Here is a 16,042-nt window from a genome sequence, read left to right as displayed (position 1 = left end):
TTAGTATACAATTTGATCAAAAAGCATAGGCCCACTCACCGCGACAAGGTTGCCTCTTTGATTGGGACCCTATTCTAAATTTGGCGCAGCACTGCACGGGGACCACCGACGCAGCAGCACCACCACAGCAGGCAGCGGGACCCAGCAGTCAAACAGCACCCCCGCTGTCTGGCCAAACCACCCTGGCACTGGGCCCCACCAACCCACCAGTGCAGCAACAATGGCCGCCGTGCAGTACTGCACCGTGTGAACAGGTGTGGAACTCACCTCATCACATACTCTCAGGAACTCCAACTGAGAGGTAGGAATTTATACCCTTATGCAGACTTCTGCTAATTAAAAGCACCTGGGCCGAATGGGGAGGAGTGCTGACACCAGGGGGGAAAAAGAGCTTAGACTCTACAAAACATGTAAAATATAAGAAAAAGAACTGGATCGCACATCCTCATTACTATGCTTTTATCTAACGGCTTCTCAGCATAATAAACATCGCTTCTCAGTGCAATTTATCGTATACCTACCCCTATGCTGCATGCTGTACATGAGGCATTAGTATACAATTTTATCAAAAAGCATAGTATTGAGGATATGCAATCCAGTTCTTTTTCTTCTATTTTACATTCCTCATACCTTTCCTTGTGCCTTGAGTCCCTGTGAGGAGCAATCTCATTTGGTTGATTGTCATTGACACGCCCGGCGTCCACGCTCATTCCGTAGGTGGAACGTCTGCTCTGATTGCCAGTTTTCTTCCTTCTCAGGTACAGTGTTGCGCTAGCACCAATTTTTGGTGGCTATTGCGGTTGTCCTCATTTTCTGGGGGAGTCTCTCCTCTGACCCTAGAGGCCATGGTTGTTAATATTGCTCCCCCCTGTGTGGCAGTCTTTGCTCTGCCCATAGATATTCTGGCTACTGCGGTTCCAGGGCTACTACTGCGGAAACACTTCCCAGGTGGAATTTTTGCGTTCATCCTCCAACTGCAGCTTACAAGACGCATGGGCAGAGGACACTGCATTTATGGTTTTCTCCACATCTTCTTCCTCCATGTGGAGTTTCGACCCGGGCATTTTGGCGGTATCTGTAACAGGGCTGTGGAGTCGGTAGATAAATGCTCCGACTCAGACTCCTCAGTTTTTGGTACTTCCGACTCTGACTCCCCGACTCCTCTGTATTTTATATGCAAATGTATTTTATACATTCCTTGAAGGAAATAAAGGCAACATACAGCTGTTCCACCAAGTTCTTCTAAGCTCTTATAGCAGAGAGAGGTAGTTGGGCAGAAGCTGCTGCCTTCTCCTTTGTGTGCTGATCTTCTGCTGAAGATAGGGCAGTGGGAGGATCCAGGAAGGGGCAGGGGAAGGGGCATTTATTGTAAAACATGATTTCCCTAGTAGAATCCCATAGTCATGTTTAAAGTTTAAGCTAACAATCTGAGTTTACAAGTTTTTATTGCCTTAGCTGAATGACAGCAGTTTTTCAAATGGTTTACAGCTTCAGTCTTGAACTATTGACTATCCATTCCCTTCACTTATACAAGTGTCTAATCCTGCAAAAAACATATTTACTTAATCGGTTATCAGTGAGAGGCTAGGTTAACCATGGGCGTTGCGTTCCCTGTAACAGCGCAACACAACACAATGGAGAGTATAAGTATTGCCGCTCCTTAACTGTGCGTTGCGTGCCATATAGTGAAGCATATGAAAAGCATGCTTCTTCATGGTCACTTAACGTGTTCGTTTTGTGGTAACGTGATGCACTGCATGCATTGGCCTTTATTCTTACAGTAGTGAAGTAATTAAAGGGAATCTGTCACCTGCTTTTAGCATTTTAAGCTTTCAACATTGCCATGTTCAATAAAGTACCTTATTTCCTGCAGTGGTCTTCTTACTTTATTTCGTTTTGTCATTTTGATAAAAAAGCTCTTTTTCTGATATGCTAATGAAGCTCCAAGGTGCCCAGAGGGGCATTTTTTTTCCTCTGGAGCCCAGTGACGCCCCCCTGCAGTGCCCAGCCCGCCTTCATTTGAAGCCCAAGAACGCCTCCTAATCCTGAAATAACCTCCCACAGCCCCGGGAAACGGTTCCGCCCCCTCGCCACGTCATCTTCTACCTTCAAGAAATGCCCCGTTCTTCTTCCTGTCGGTCTCAAGAAATCTGCGCGATCATCAAGCTCCTGAGGGCAACAGCCTCAAAAGTCTGACTGGGCATGCGCCGAGCCCAGTGACGTAATCTGAGCGCTGTTGCCTCAGGAGCTCGATGATCATGCAGGCCGCAGGCGGTACTGCGCCTGCGCAAGATTTCTGGTGGCCGACAGGAAGAAGAATGGGGTATTTCTTGAAGGTAGAAGATGACCTGGCGAGGGCTGTGGGAGGTTATTTCAGGATCAGGAGGTGTTCTTGGGCTTCAAATTAAGGCGGGCTGGGCACTGCAGGGGGGCGTCACTGGGCTCCAGAGCGGAAAAAAAACGCCCCTCTGGGCACCTTGGAGCTGCATTAGCATATCGAAATAAAGTAAGAAGACCACTGCAGGAAATAAGGTACTTTATTGAACATGGCAATGGTGACAGCTTAAAGGGTTTCTACCACCACATTTTGACCTAATTAGCTGTCAGACACTAGCAATCTGCTAGTGTCTGCTCTACCTAACCATGCTATTGTAATTCCTTTCTCTGCAGCGGTTACCCTAAAAAACATAGTTTTATTGGTATGCAAATGAGCCTCTAGGTGCTATGGGGGCGTCTTTTCAGCACCTAGAGGCTCCGTCCACTCACCATTTCTGCCGCCCAGCGCGCTCCAGCCTGCCCCTCTGCTCTAGATTGACAGCCTACTCGCGCCTGCGCCGTGTGCTTCTGTATTCGGCGCAGGTGCAGTGACTGTTGGACTGCTCCCTGCGCCGTAATCGGCGCAGGCGCAGTGAAGATGCCAGAATCTCACCCTTTACTGTCGGGTAATCGGCCGCTTGATCGTCCGGTAAGTCAAAATACACCTGCTGGGGTCCGGATGCCAGAAACGGAGCGACGACCTCAGCCCATTGATCTCGGGGTAGCTTCTCTCTCACAGACACCTTTTCGAACACCGACAGATAGGTTTCGACGTCATCTTGGTGATCACCGCACGGACTGCTTTCTGGGCATTGTGGACGCTCTGGGATGCTCCTGCCACCTGTAAAGCCATCACATGTTGTAACAGCAGCTGGTTTGTTTCTTGCTGCTGCTTATTAGCCTCCCGCTGCTGCAGGTTAGCCTCCACGAGGGCTTTCACGACAGGTTCCATTTTGTCGAGGGACACTATTTGTAATCTCGCTGGTTTGATGTAAGACCTACAACCGTGCCTGGAAAAAAATACTTTTATATTTCGGCCTTCACGCCAGCCTCACTGCGCTTGCCCACATTCTCCAACAATTGTGGGGTTTCTCTCTGGTAGATAGGGTAAGCGGACGCAGTACAGAGGCAAAATACAAGTTCTTAACTCAAACTTCAGTGTTTATTAACACTTGTGGCAGTTGCATAAAACATGTCACTTTGCAGTCTTTGGTGTTAATTCACACACAATGGAAAGTTCATATTGCACAAGTCACCTTGTTGGCAGTTCTGCCTCCAGTAGTCCACAGCAGGCTTTAGGGGGGCCTGTTCCCACTGCACATGGGTCTCAGCCGTCCAGTCCGGCACAAAACCTCAGATCCCAACACAGAGACTCAGCTGCTGAGCCCAGCTGCCTATTGAAGGACAGCCAGGTGCTGCCAAAACCCAGAACGGCACTTAAACTCCGGTCCAGTATTTGACCTCACCTGGCTGGAAACCAGCCCAGCTGCACATGTTGGGAGGAAAATACCTGCCTTCCCAGACAAAACCCCTCGCTGTGTCACAATATATATTTTATATAATATTTATTTATATATATTTTTTGGAGGGGGGGAATAACGGTTGAAAAGTTGCATACAGGTATAGTAAAATTTCAGGCATCTTGCGTGATGTGTGGCCAATAAAGTGTGTATTATGTAAAATGTTTTTATTTCATTATTTTCACATTTTTGATAATCCCATTAAGGAATTACTGTCTTACAAAATTATTTTATGTCTGTAATATATTAGCATACTCCTGTAATACATTGTGCTCTGTATCTCTTATGCTCTCCATGGCAAAGGTTGTGGTTAGGTTAACAGTAGTGCACCCTAACAACAGGATTACTGAACATAGTCCTGGAGTCCCTTCTAGGTCCTCAGGGCTGACTGCACAGGGCTTACCCAGCTATTGTTCAGATCACTAGGACCCAATCAGATGGGAAAATCCCCTTTGATCATGCTGTAGTCATAGACTGTGGCAATCAAATGGTTAACGGTTGGGATTGGAGCTACCTCCGATCCTGACTGAAAAGAAAATGGCTGTTCTAAAACACTGGAGTTATACACTCGTAGCACAGGACTTCCCACAGAAGTGCTCTGCTCCCTCATCTTAGACATTTCTGGGAAAAGTCACTTGATGGACCCCACTTCTGAGATACTGACATTTTAGAACTGCAGGTTTGGTGACTCCTGTTCACCTATTCCCAATTGCCGCAATCTCCATATGCATCAATGGAGAGGTGGCAGTGCTTGTGTGCAGCCGTTTCCATTGAAGTTAGTGGCAGTTTCAGAAAGAGCCGAACAAACAGCATGTGGATATGCCGTGGGAATACCCACTAAAGATTACAGGTCACTGTTCTGGTAATGGCTTGGGTCTTATAGGGGTATTTTGGTAGTTACAAGTTACCCCCTAGCCACAGGATAGGGCATAACTATTAGATTGGTGGGAGTCCTACCACTGGGACCATAAGAAAAGGACCCTGTACCGTTCAGAGCACCCCACAATGAATGGAGCGGCAGGTCTGTCACGTTCACTGCCACTCCATCTCTACAGGGGTTCTGGAGACATCTGAGTACACTGCTCAGCTATTTCTGGTACTCCTATAAAGATGAATCGACCTGCCGCTCCTTTCATTTTGGACAACCAGAATACCACTTACATTTTATATTAAGATGTTCTCTACCAGTTGTGAGATCACACAGTCAACTAGAACTCTGAGGAGGACCAGCTCCAAACTGTCTACAAATGGGTGTCTCTGCTTTGGCTTCTAACCAGAGTAAGGCGACTTTCACACTTGCGTTTTTGCTGGATCCGTCATGGCCCAGCAAAAACGCCTCCATCATGATAATACAACCGTCTGCATCTGTTATGAACAGATCCGGTTGTATTATCTTTAATATAGCCATGATGGATCGATCACTAAAACCATTGTAAGTCAATGGGGCCCGGATCTGTTTTCTTGTGTGTCTGAGAAAACGGATCCGGCATCATTAACTTACATTGTGTTTCATGCCAGATCCGTCTTGCTCAGCATCCCATGACGCACTCAAACGCTTTCAGCTTTTTTCTGTCCGCGATGGGAACGCGTTCTGGTGCACTCTGTTCCGTTTTGTCCCCATTGACCATGAATGGGGACAAAACTGAAGTGTTTTCCTCCGGTATTGAGATCCTATGATGGATCTCAAAAGCGGAAAGGAAAACGCAGATGTGAAGGTTTGAGACATTGATTTACATGTTAGTCCCCTATAGGTGGCACTAGAGAAGGCAGTCTGTAGGAGTAGTATAAAGGAAAAGGTAGGGGCAGAAATGGACAAAAAGCAGAACATTCCAGTCTTACTGAAGCTGCTGGGGTACATGGATGTGGGATCGCAGTTGCACCTGAGGAAGTCCAATACTAAGATGCCACTTGATAGGTAGGGGCACCTGTTACTGATCTTGCATTGAACCCCAGCAGCCACTGCTTTTGCATTCGGATACAAACTAACTTGCGCCTTTGTTCACATTTCAGATTACTGACAATCAAGATACAGAACTAGAGTCGCCATCCAAATCACCTGACGTTGCTACTGAGGAAGAAGCCGCATCGGTTTCTGAATATTTTTTCAGTGATATTTTCATGGAGGTTGATGACTGATGGGACCTGAGCCGTCGGCTTCACATCTTTTAAGCTGGATTTGTGTGAAACGGCCTTTTTTTTTTTTTTACTGTGTATAGCAGTCGTGTACAGTCACACCTTAGGAAATATATTTATTTAACGTTAATTTATTGGCTCATTTTGAGCCGTCGGCTGCTACACGTTGCTGTGCAATGCATTACAGGATGCCGTTTTCAGGTTCAGATACTTGGACTGGCGTTGATGTGAATTGACGGGTATTTTTTACACCATACAGATATATTGCAGGGGTTGGTTCTTCTTGCTGCAGTGCTCCAGGTTGCCAGTCTTATCAGGAGGCAGGCTGCAGTCATTTTTGTAGACATATGGGTTCATCAAGGAGAAACAGTCGTCTACTCCATTCACATAACATCCCAGTGCTTTAACATGACACAGCTGGAAGACGCTCAGAGTGGGTTTAACCAGGCCGTCATTGGCCAATAACCATGGTTGGCACCTTATATTAACTACTATTATGGCACACAAGGTCCCGTCTATGGTTACATGATCGCTGCAGCCAGTCACTAGTCTCAGAGGTGACATGTACACGAAGGGCACGTGACTGCTGAGCCTCTGCGGTCATGTATTTGAAAAAAAATGCACTTTTATACAGTAGGCGCACTGTGTTCCCGGTCTGGTGAATTGGCAAAATTATTTGCTCATCTGGAAATTAAACTTAAGCACTAAAAATGTTGTGAACTTCCACTGTCTATTTTTCTTTCTCATTTTAGGGTCATATGTCATCAGAAAATGGGCTCATATTTAAAGGGTTTCTATCACTTGGTATCACATATTTAGCTGTCAGACACTAGCGATCCGCTAGTGTCTGCTCTAACAAACCATCCTAATATGATAGGTTTTGGGGCAGCCGTTTCGCTAAAATAAGAACTTATATCTATATGCTAATGAGCCTCTAGGTGCTATGGGGGCGTCATTAGCACCTAGAGGCTCCGTCTATCTTCATAAACTGCCGCCGCCCAGCGCGCCCCTCCAGCCCGCCCATCTCCTGCTGAATGCGATCCTCCCCGTGCGCGTCTCTGTTCGGCGCATGCGCAGTGAATGTCTGACCGCTTCCCTGCTCAGACATCTCCACTGCGCCGATGACATCATAGTGCTCCGAGGAACAGGCGCAGTGGAGATGTCTGTGCAGGGAAGCGGTCAGACATTCACTGCGCATGCGCCGAACAGAGACGCGCACGGGGAGGATCGCATTCAGCAGGAGATGGGCGGGCTGGAGGGACGCGCTGGGCGGCGGCAGTTTATGAAGGTAGAAAGAGCTTCTAGGTGCTAATGACGCCCCCATAGCACCTAGAGGCTCATTAGCATATAGATATAAGTTCTTTTTTTAGCGAAACGGCTGCCCCAAAACCTCTTATATTAGGATGGTTTGTTAGAGCAGACACTAGCGGATCGCTAGTGTCTGACAGCTAAATATGTGATACCAAGTGATAGAAACCCTTTAAATTACATTTTTTATGTTAAACATATTTAAAAAAAAAAAAAACTTTTTTGTTGACTTTTTTACTATTTCAGTGTCAATATCTATATACAAAATTGTATACAATCCTGCAATTCTCCCATCGGCCACTAGGCCTAAAATATGTTAAGATTTCCTGTCTTTTGAGAGCAGCTACATGGGCACGATGGACAGAAGGGGACCTCACTGACTTCTCTGGGACAGTTTTCTAGGCATGCGCTGTGACCTGTGCAGAGGTCAGGAGGGAGTATTGTGAATGGTGGATTCTGTGTTATCTATATAGAAGTGTTACTTGTCATTGTAATTCTGTCTGTGGGGATAATGAGAACAGTTACTGAAAAGTTACCTGCACAGAACAGGAAATCATGACTTATTAGACTGAGTGGCCAGTGTGAAAACAGCAGGATTAGGGTCCATTCACACATCCGCAAATGGGTCCGCATCCGTTCCGCAATATCGGGAACGGGTGTGGACCCATTAATTCTCAATGGGGCAGGAATGGATGCGGAGAAAAATAAATGTTTAATTCATGTTTTATGTTAAACAATTAGGTCATTTTCTGATGACACATTCCCTTTAACAACCTGGATTACTTTCTAATACAATTGATTTATGATCCTTAGGGCTCTTTCACACTTGCGTTCTTGTCTTCCGGCATAGAGTTCCGTCGTCGGGGCTCTATGCCGGAAGAATCCTGATCAGGATTATCCTAATGCATTCTGAATGGAGAGAAATCCGTTCAGGATGCATCAGGATGTCTTCAGTTCCGGAACGGAACGTTTTTTGGCCGGAGAAAATACCGCAGCATTCTGCGCTTTTTGCTCCGGCCAAAAATCCGGAACACTTGCCGCAAGGCCGGATCCGGAATTAATGCCCATTGAAAGGCATTGATCCGGATCCGGCCTTAAGCTAAACGTCGTTTCGGCGCATTGCCGGAGCCGACATTTAGCTTTTTCAGAATGGTTACCATGGCTGCCGGGACGCTAAAGTCCTGGCAGCCATGGTAAAGTGTAGCGGGGGAGCAGCATACTTACCGTCCGTGCGGCTCCCGGGCGCTCCAGAGTGACGTCAGGGCGCCCCAAGCGCATGGATCATGTGATCACATGGATCACGTCATCCATGCGCATGGGGCGCTCTGACGTCACTCTGGAGCGCCCCGGGAGCCGCACGGACGGTAAGTATGCTGCTCCCCCGCTCCCCACTACTACTATGGCAACCAGGACTTTAATAGCGTCCTGGGTGCCATAGTAACACTGAAAGCATTTGGAAGACGGTTCCGTCTTCAAATGCTTTCAGTACACTTGCGTTTTTCCGGATCCGGCGTGTAATTCCGGCAAGTGGAGTACACGCCGGATCCGGACAACGCAAGTGTGAAAGAGGCCTTAGTCATTTAGTCTTTCTTTTATTAAAGTGTTTGTTTCTCCTGGTTCGAGAGATTGATGGCCTGTCTTTAGGATCAGACTGCCAGGGATTCAGCTCTAGGCACTACCGCTGTTTTAAGGGACCAAAACACGGGGACCCTCACCTAAATGCAACAAAACTGCAAAACTCTACACCTCTGCAGGTAGACATGAGCACCGCAGTGCCTTCAAACCACGCGGCTGCAGGGATGCTGAGAGTCGGACCTAACCTGAAGACAAGCCATCATTGTGCTGAACTCTAAATGCCCCTTTAATAGCAAAAAATTTCCTACATAGTGAAGACTCCAAAAATAAGATGAGATACTGTGTTTGGCAATCTCTATAAAGAACGCTCTTAACAAGGACTTTGCTTTTAATACATCTGTGCCAGTCTGAAAGATGAAATTGCCGTGTATTCATTTGTTACCATGGTTGATGATCTGAGTATGCCAGAAGAGGGTAACCTGAGGATAAAACTCGGAGAATGTCTGAAGAGCTGTGCTGTTTAGGCCGGTAACCAATTATACTTGAAGCAAAGTAGCTCTGCTATGTTGGAGTAATAGCTCATAATACTGTGTGCATCATACCACAGGCGAACGAGCTGAGCCCCATTTCTTTACTTCCTAAAAATCTATAATGAGCAGAAGGCTTAAAGGGGTTATCCGGCGATATAATGATCCTCATTATCAGATTGGTGGGGGTCCAAGTCCCAGTACTTTGTTGTGGTGAGCTATCGGGCTCGCCGGAGCTCTAGTGAGCGCAGCCACCTACCGTCATCTCTCCAAAGCACATCGCTGTACAGTGGCTGTGCTTGGTATTGCAGCTCTGCCCCATTCACTTCAATGAAAATGAGCTGCAACTAGGCCATGTGGTGTACAGTGATGTCATATGGCCTAGGAAGTGCTGGCCTCTTCTAACAGCTGATCGGCGGGGGTCCTATCTGTCGGACCCCTGCTGATCTGATATTGATGATCTATCCAAAGGATAAGTCATCAATATTTATTACCGAATAACCCATTTATATAGGTCAAAGATCCTATGCCGATTAATTTCATAATATATGTTTAGAGTGGTCAAAATTGTGTGCAATACAAGACTTCAAAATTCCCTATAGAAACACAGAAATCCATCAATATCAGATCAGTGGGAGTCAGACTCCCAGCACCCCTACCGATCAGCTGCAGTGAGCACTGCGGTCTCTTCTTACTGCACAATCCCTGGAAAACTCCTTATGTGCCAAACATGCTTGCTACCTCCAGCCACCACTTGGGGGAGCCAAAGAACTTAATAAAGTACATTGATTTCAACACTAACACTGCCTTACATGCCATAAGCCCCCTATAGTGGTGGCTGCAGGTAACTTGAATATTATATATTAAAGGGATTATGAACATAAGGAATCTGTACAAGGTATGTATTTTGTGGCCTGTCAAGCACTGATCTGAAAAAATGAATGATATCTGTATGTCCATTCCACAAAGCATAGACCATGTCCTATTCTTGGCCCCAAATGCGGTCAACGGACCTTTTGAAGGCAATGAATTGGCTAAAAAGTGGCGCAAGACAGATGTCATCCATATTTTGCATATAGTTTTTGGCGGACCGCAAAATACATACGCCCATGTGAATGCACCCTTAGGGAGGAGACAAAGTCCCTTTAAAGGACACTTAATGGAAATGACTGCAATTATAAAAAGTTCTTAAAGGGGTTTTCCCATCTTATACAATGGGGGCATATCGCTAGGATATGCCCCCATTGTCTGATAGGTGCGGGTCCCACCTCTGCGCTCCCATTCACTTGTATGGGAGCAGCAGGCAGCAGCGCTTGGTGGTGGACGGACCCTGGGAAACCTGGGGTCCTCCAGCCACAACTCTCCCCGCTCTGTTCTCATTGTAGGTGCTGGTCCTAGAGGTGGGACCCGCACCTATTAGACAATGGGGGCATATCCTAGCGATATGCCCCTATTGTATGTGATGGGAATACCAGGCCACAGATGCGGACATTCCACACAAATTTCCGTGTGGATTTTTGTGTGTGTTACTTGCGGATTTTGTTATGGATTTTATGCAATTTTACTGCATATCTCACCCTTGCATTATAAAGGGTAAAATCCACACACAGAATTGACATGCTGCAGATTTCAAAATCCTCACAGCAGGTACATTTCCACATGGAAGAAAAAAAAGCATAGGGTACTTGAGATTTATGTAATCTCATACACTTTGCGGGTACTGTATTATGGTGCAGATTTTCCACACGAGAATTCACACAGAAAAAACGATTTAAATCTGCAACGTGTGCAGAAAAGTGCTCTACAGCAAACTCCACTTTAAAGGGGCTAAAATATAAAAACGTAAGTTGACATAGGTGTTGATGACAAAGAGTAACCCTTGTTCTTGTGTCATTTTTGTGATGGAGAACCTCTTGAAGCGGACATTGTAAAGTTTGATGTTCGGCATTTGTCTGTGGTCATTACTCCCTGAACAAAGCTCTTGACTCATTGACATTGACTCATTTTGGCTCGTGTTTCCTTTAAAATGTTTGTACTTGAAAAATAAATTTGAGCTAAAACATTTTTTATTTAATTTTTTACTTTGCCCCATTTATGTTCAAATTTCTGTCCAGACTCAAATTCTATTTCATTTGGAAATCTGTAACTATGTATAAATGTACAATATGTAAAAAAAAAATGAATAAATTCTAGTGATGTTTTTAACCTTATTTTTCGGTTTTTCTTATACTTGGAGGACTAGATATGCTCTCTCATATACACCATAAGGGTCCATTCACATGTCCGCAAAATGGGTCTGCATCCATTCCGCAATTTTGCAGAACTGGTGCGGACCCATTAATTTTCAATAGGGCCCGCAAAAAAAATTGAACATCTTGTCCGCAGCCACAGACAAGAAAAGGCATTTCTATAATAGTGCTGGCCATAAGCAGTCCGCAAAATGTGGAACGCACATGGCCGGTGTCCGTGTTTTGTGGACCGCAAAACAATTGCGGACATGTGAATGGATCCTAAGGTCTCATGCGCAAAACAGTATTTTCAGTCCACATCCGATCCACATTTTTTCTGGACCCATTCATAACTATGAGGCCACAAAAAAAAGCATCCATGCTGCAAATTATAGGACAAGGCTTTTATATTATTCTTTTGCGGACAAAAACAGGCATTCTACAATGGGGTGCATCAAAATTACTGGATGCACATGGATTTTGTCCATCCTGATTTGAGGACCGCTAAACGGATACAGTCATGTGCAGGAGGCCTAAAGCGCAGTTCTTCATTGGTGAGATGGTTATTTCATACACAGACAACTATGTTTTAAATTTAGACCCATAAGGAAGCACATAGAGTCCCTATAGCACTGTAGTACAGTACTTTAGGTTCTCTCTATGCCTCCATACAGCACTGTATTGTACAAATATTCTCCCCTTAAAGAAGAGATCGGCAGCCTTCGGCACTCCAGCTGCTGTGAAACTACAATCCCAGCATGCAAACATGCTGAGCTGTGCTGACTCCCATAGAACTGAAAGGTGGATTCTGGGAGTTGTAGTTTCAGAACGGCTGGAGGGCCGGAGATTGCTGATCCCTGCCTTAGGCTTATTGCACACGAACGTGTGCGCTCCGTGGCTGTATTGCAGACAGCATTTGCGGATCCGCAATACACGGACACCATTCCGTGTACATTCCGCATCACTGATGCGGAACCATTCACTTCAATGGGTCCCTAAATCCGGAGATGCAGAATGGCGCGGAACGGAACCCTACGGAAGCACTACGGAGTGCTTTTCGTGGGGTTTTGTCCCATACTTCCGTTCCGCAAAAACATAGAACATGTCCTATCTTTTTGCGGAACGGCCGGATCGCGGACCCATTAAAGTGAATGGGTCCGCGATCCGCTGCTCTTGCCCCACGTGGGTGTTCGTGCATTGCAGCCCGCAATTTGTGAGCTGCAGCACAGTTTGTGTGCTAGAGGCCTTAAAGCAATGTTGATGGCTAACTGAAGACTTTACTAGTAGGAATGCACTATATACAGATGTACACTGGTCCGATTGTGTTTAGTATATCTGCAGTTGGCTCCCCCTAGTGTTCACTGCATTCAGTCAGAATTATATAATTTATCAAGTTGGAAAAATAGAACACCTGTATACAGACTGAACTGAAACAACCCTCCTGTTAAAAAAATAAAATAATTCCTATTAACTGGGGAACGAACAGAACATCTACCTGGTGACCCCCTTTTCATCTTTTGAGCTGCAGATCCATCAATCCTGAGCGCATCTTCTGCCATCCAAGATGGATGCACCACTTCTCAGACTACCTGATGCATAATGTGCATTTGGTAGCCCAAGACACCTGAAACCCCACCAATCTGATATTGATAACCAATCCCGGGTTTACACTGTGTGGCCTCCACATGGCAATTACCAGTGGCAGCACAGTTTTCAAGACAATGTCTGCGGGTGGAAACCCCTCCTAGTTATTAATGGGATATTCTAGGCCAGTGGTGGCGAACCTGTGGCACTCGGAGCTCTCTCTGTGGGGCACCCACACCGTGGAAAAAGTCTATGGTGTACTAATATGCCTTAGACTTTTCCTGCCATTCATCAGCGCAGCGCGCACTATGAACAGCTCAGGCAGCGCATTGATTGTAGGCAGGGTATTATAGCTGAATGATTAAGTACATGAAGGATATACTATATTGGACTGTAGTATTCAGGTTAACTTGTCATCTTGGCACTTTGCGATAAATAAGTAGGTTTTGGGTTGCAGTTTGGGCACTCTGTCTCTGAAAGGTTCACCATCACTGTTCTAGGCTGTAGATATTGATGCCCTATCCTCAGGAGAGGTCATCAGTATCCTATCAGTGGGGCTCCAACACCCAAAACAGTGGACAGAGCTTCTGGCTCCATTCACCATACTTTGCACTAGTGGTTGTCAAAAACAGCTGAAAGGATAAACCTCTTTTATAAAACTAAAAGGAATCTATATCTGGTTTGGGGCCACTAAACCACTAGCATGCTGAAACTTGCCCGTGGCAAACTTATTTGTCCCTGCCAAGTATGGTAACTGAAGATATAAATTGCAAGGAGACAAGTCCGGGCCCTTTCTCCAGCGACATCGCTTGCATTGCAGTTGCACAAATGAAGCCGAGGACGGTGCACCTCGCCTCACTGTGTATGAGCCGAATGTGTTCCGTGAATCAACGTGCACCATCCTCATCTTCATTGCTGCATTGCACCTGATGCTGCTGGAGAACAGTCCCGACTCATATCCTGGTATTATAGATCTTCATTTACTATATTTGCCATGGGTAGGTTTGGTACCCTAAACTGCAGCTGGGGTTTAGTGTGCATTTGCAGCAATGAAGCTGAGGATACAGGGCCAGACTGACCATAGACCCTACCGGACATTTCCCTGTGGGCCCAAGCCCAAGCTCTCTTCACGGCTGCTGGTCGGGTATGTACAGATCTGACTTATGTACCTGGCCAGTGGTTGTAGATGCCCTCCTGAATTCAACTATCACTATCGTCAGGATTCTGCTGGGGTGGTATTTTGTGCTGCACTATGGTATTTGGTTCTGCTGGGGAGTTATTTTGTGCTGCACTATGGTATTTGGTTCTGCTGGGGAGGTATTCTGTGCTGCACTTATGGTATTTGGTTCTGCTGGGAGGTATTTTGTGCTGCACTGTGGTATTTGGTTCTGCTGGGGAGGTATTTTGTGCTGCACTATGGTATTTGGTTCTGCTGGGGCGGTATTTTGTGCTGCACTATGATATTTGGTTCTGCTGGGGTGGAATTTTGTGCTGCACTGTGCTATTTGGTTCTGCTGGAGCGGTATATTGTGCTGCACTGTGCTATTTAGTTCTGCTGGGGCGGTATTTTGTGCAGCACTGTGGTAGCTGGTTCTGCTGGGGAGGTATTTTGTGCCGCACTGTGGCATTTGGTTCTGCTGGGGAGGTATTTTGTGCTGCACTGTGGTATCTGGTCCTGCTGGGAGGTATATTGTGCTGCACTGTGGTATCTGGTCCTGCTGGGGAGGTATATTGTGCTGCACTGTGGTATTTGGTTCTGCTAGGGCGGTATTTTGTGCTGCACTGTGCTATTTGGTTCTGCTGTAGCGGTATATTGTGCTGCACTGTGGTATCTGGTTCTGACCAGTTTAGGACCATAAACCCCATGTACATAAGGGCAGGCCAGTGACTTGGTAGTCCCAAACAGATGACTGATTCTCTTCAAATGATAGTCCTAATACAAAAAAGAAATGTGACTTCCGGTTCCGGCACTGTGATGCAGGACGTGGAGGGCTAGAGCTCCGGACACCACTCACCTAAATTGAGCCCGTTCCATAGTAAAAGCGCAAAACGGAGACCGGAACGGGAGAGGTTGTCGGCCTTACATCTGGGCAATTTGGTCCATGGACCGTTATATTTTGAGGAGCGGGAGCAGGATAACGACGAGCGGCAAGGCCGCACGAGGGGGGAGCGTGCTCAATAAGATGGCAGTTCCCTGCCCAGCCTCACCAGTCGAGCTGCTGAACTCACAGGCGGTGGAGCTGCCGTCCCTCGTATCTCAAACAGTGGCTACTGACACTCCGGTGATTGATTATCAGGCACTGGCTGATTGAGGTGGCTCGGCATTTGGCGCCTGACATTAGAGAGACACTGACCAAAACCTTGACGCAATCCTTGCACGAAGTCCGGGAAGCGTTGGCCCAGCAAGATTCCCGCATAGAAGATGTGGAAAAAAGACTGGTGCAAGTAGAAGAGGCAATGGAGAGAGCGGAAAGTGAAACCCAGGATCTGTACAAGCAGAACATTATCCTGAGAGACCGGCTGGAGGACCTAGAAAATAGGTCCAGGCGGAATAATTTGAGACTTCTGGGCCTACCTGAGAATATTAGACCTCAAGCTCTGTGAACACGAGGTACCCGAAGCCCTTGGTCTGGAGGGCAAGCATAAGGTGGAGAGAGCCCATCGTGTAGGCCCGACACCGGACAGTAAAGGTCGCAGAGGCAACAATACGGTAGATGCCCGTGGGAAACCGCGACAGGTGATAATGCGCTATTTAGACTACTGCGACAAAGAGGCGATTCTCCGTGCTTTCCGGGCCCGTAGAGAGCCCCTGCGGATTCGAGGCCACGTTGTTCTTCTATTTGCCGACTAC

At 46.5% G+C, this 16,042-nt stretch overlaps 1 protein-coding gene across 4 annotated transcripts in view; it reads left to right on the top strand.

Annotated features, from left to right (window-relative positions):
- Positions 1-6,267, top strand: part of BDP1 (B double prime 1, subunit of RNA polymerase III transcription initiation factor IIIB) — a 145,335-nt gene extending 139,068 nt beyond the window's left edge. For all 4 annotated transcript variants that reach the window (XM_040421475.1, XM_040421477.1, XM_040421476.1 and 1 more), the window contains one exon: positions 5,847-6,267. In XM_040421475.1, the coding sequence (XP_040277409.1) occupies positions 5,847-5,972 (126 nt within the window). In that variant the 3' untranslated portion in view covers positions 5,973-6,267. The remainder of the gene's footprint in view (positions 1-5,846) is intronic.
- The last annotated feature ends 9,775 nt before the right edge of the window (positions 6,268-16,042 follow it).

The sequence above is a fragment of the Bufo bufo genome, chromosome 2, assembly GCF_905171765.1.
Source record: "Bufo bufo chromosome 2, aBufBuf1.1, whole genome shotgun sequence".
In the NCBI taxonomy this organism is placed as follows: domain Eukaryota; kingdom Metazoa; phylum Chordata; class Amphibia; order Anura; family Bufonidae; genus Bufo; species Bufo bufo.
The sequence above is the reverse complement of the archived record's forward strand: the minus strand, read 5'-3'. Positions and strand labels throughout refer to the sequence as shown.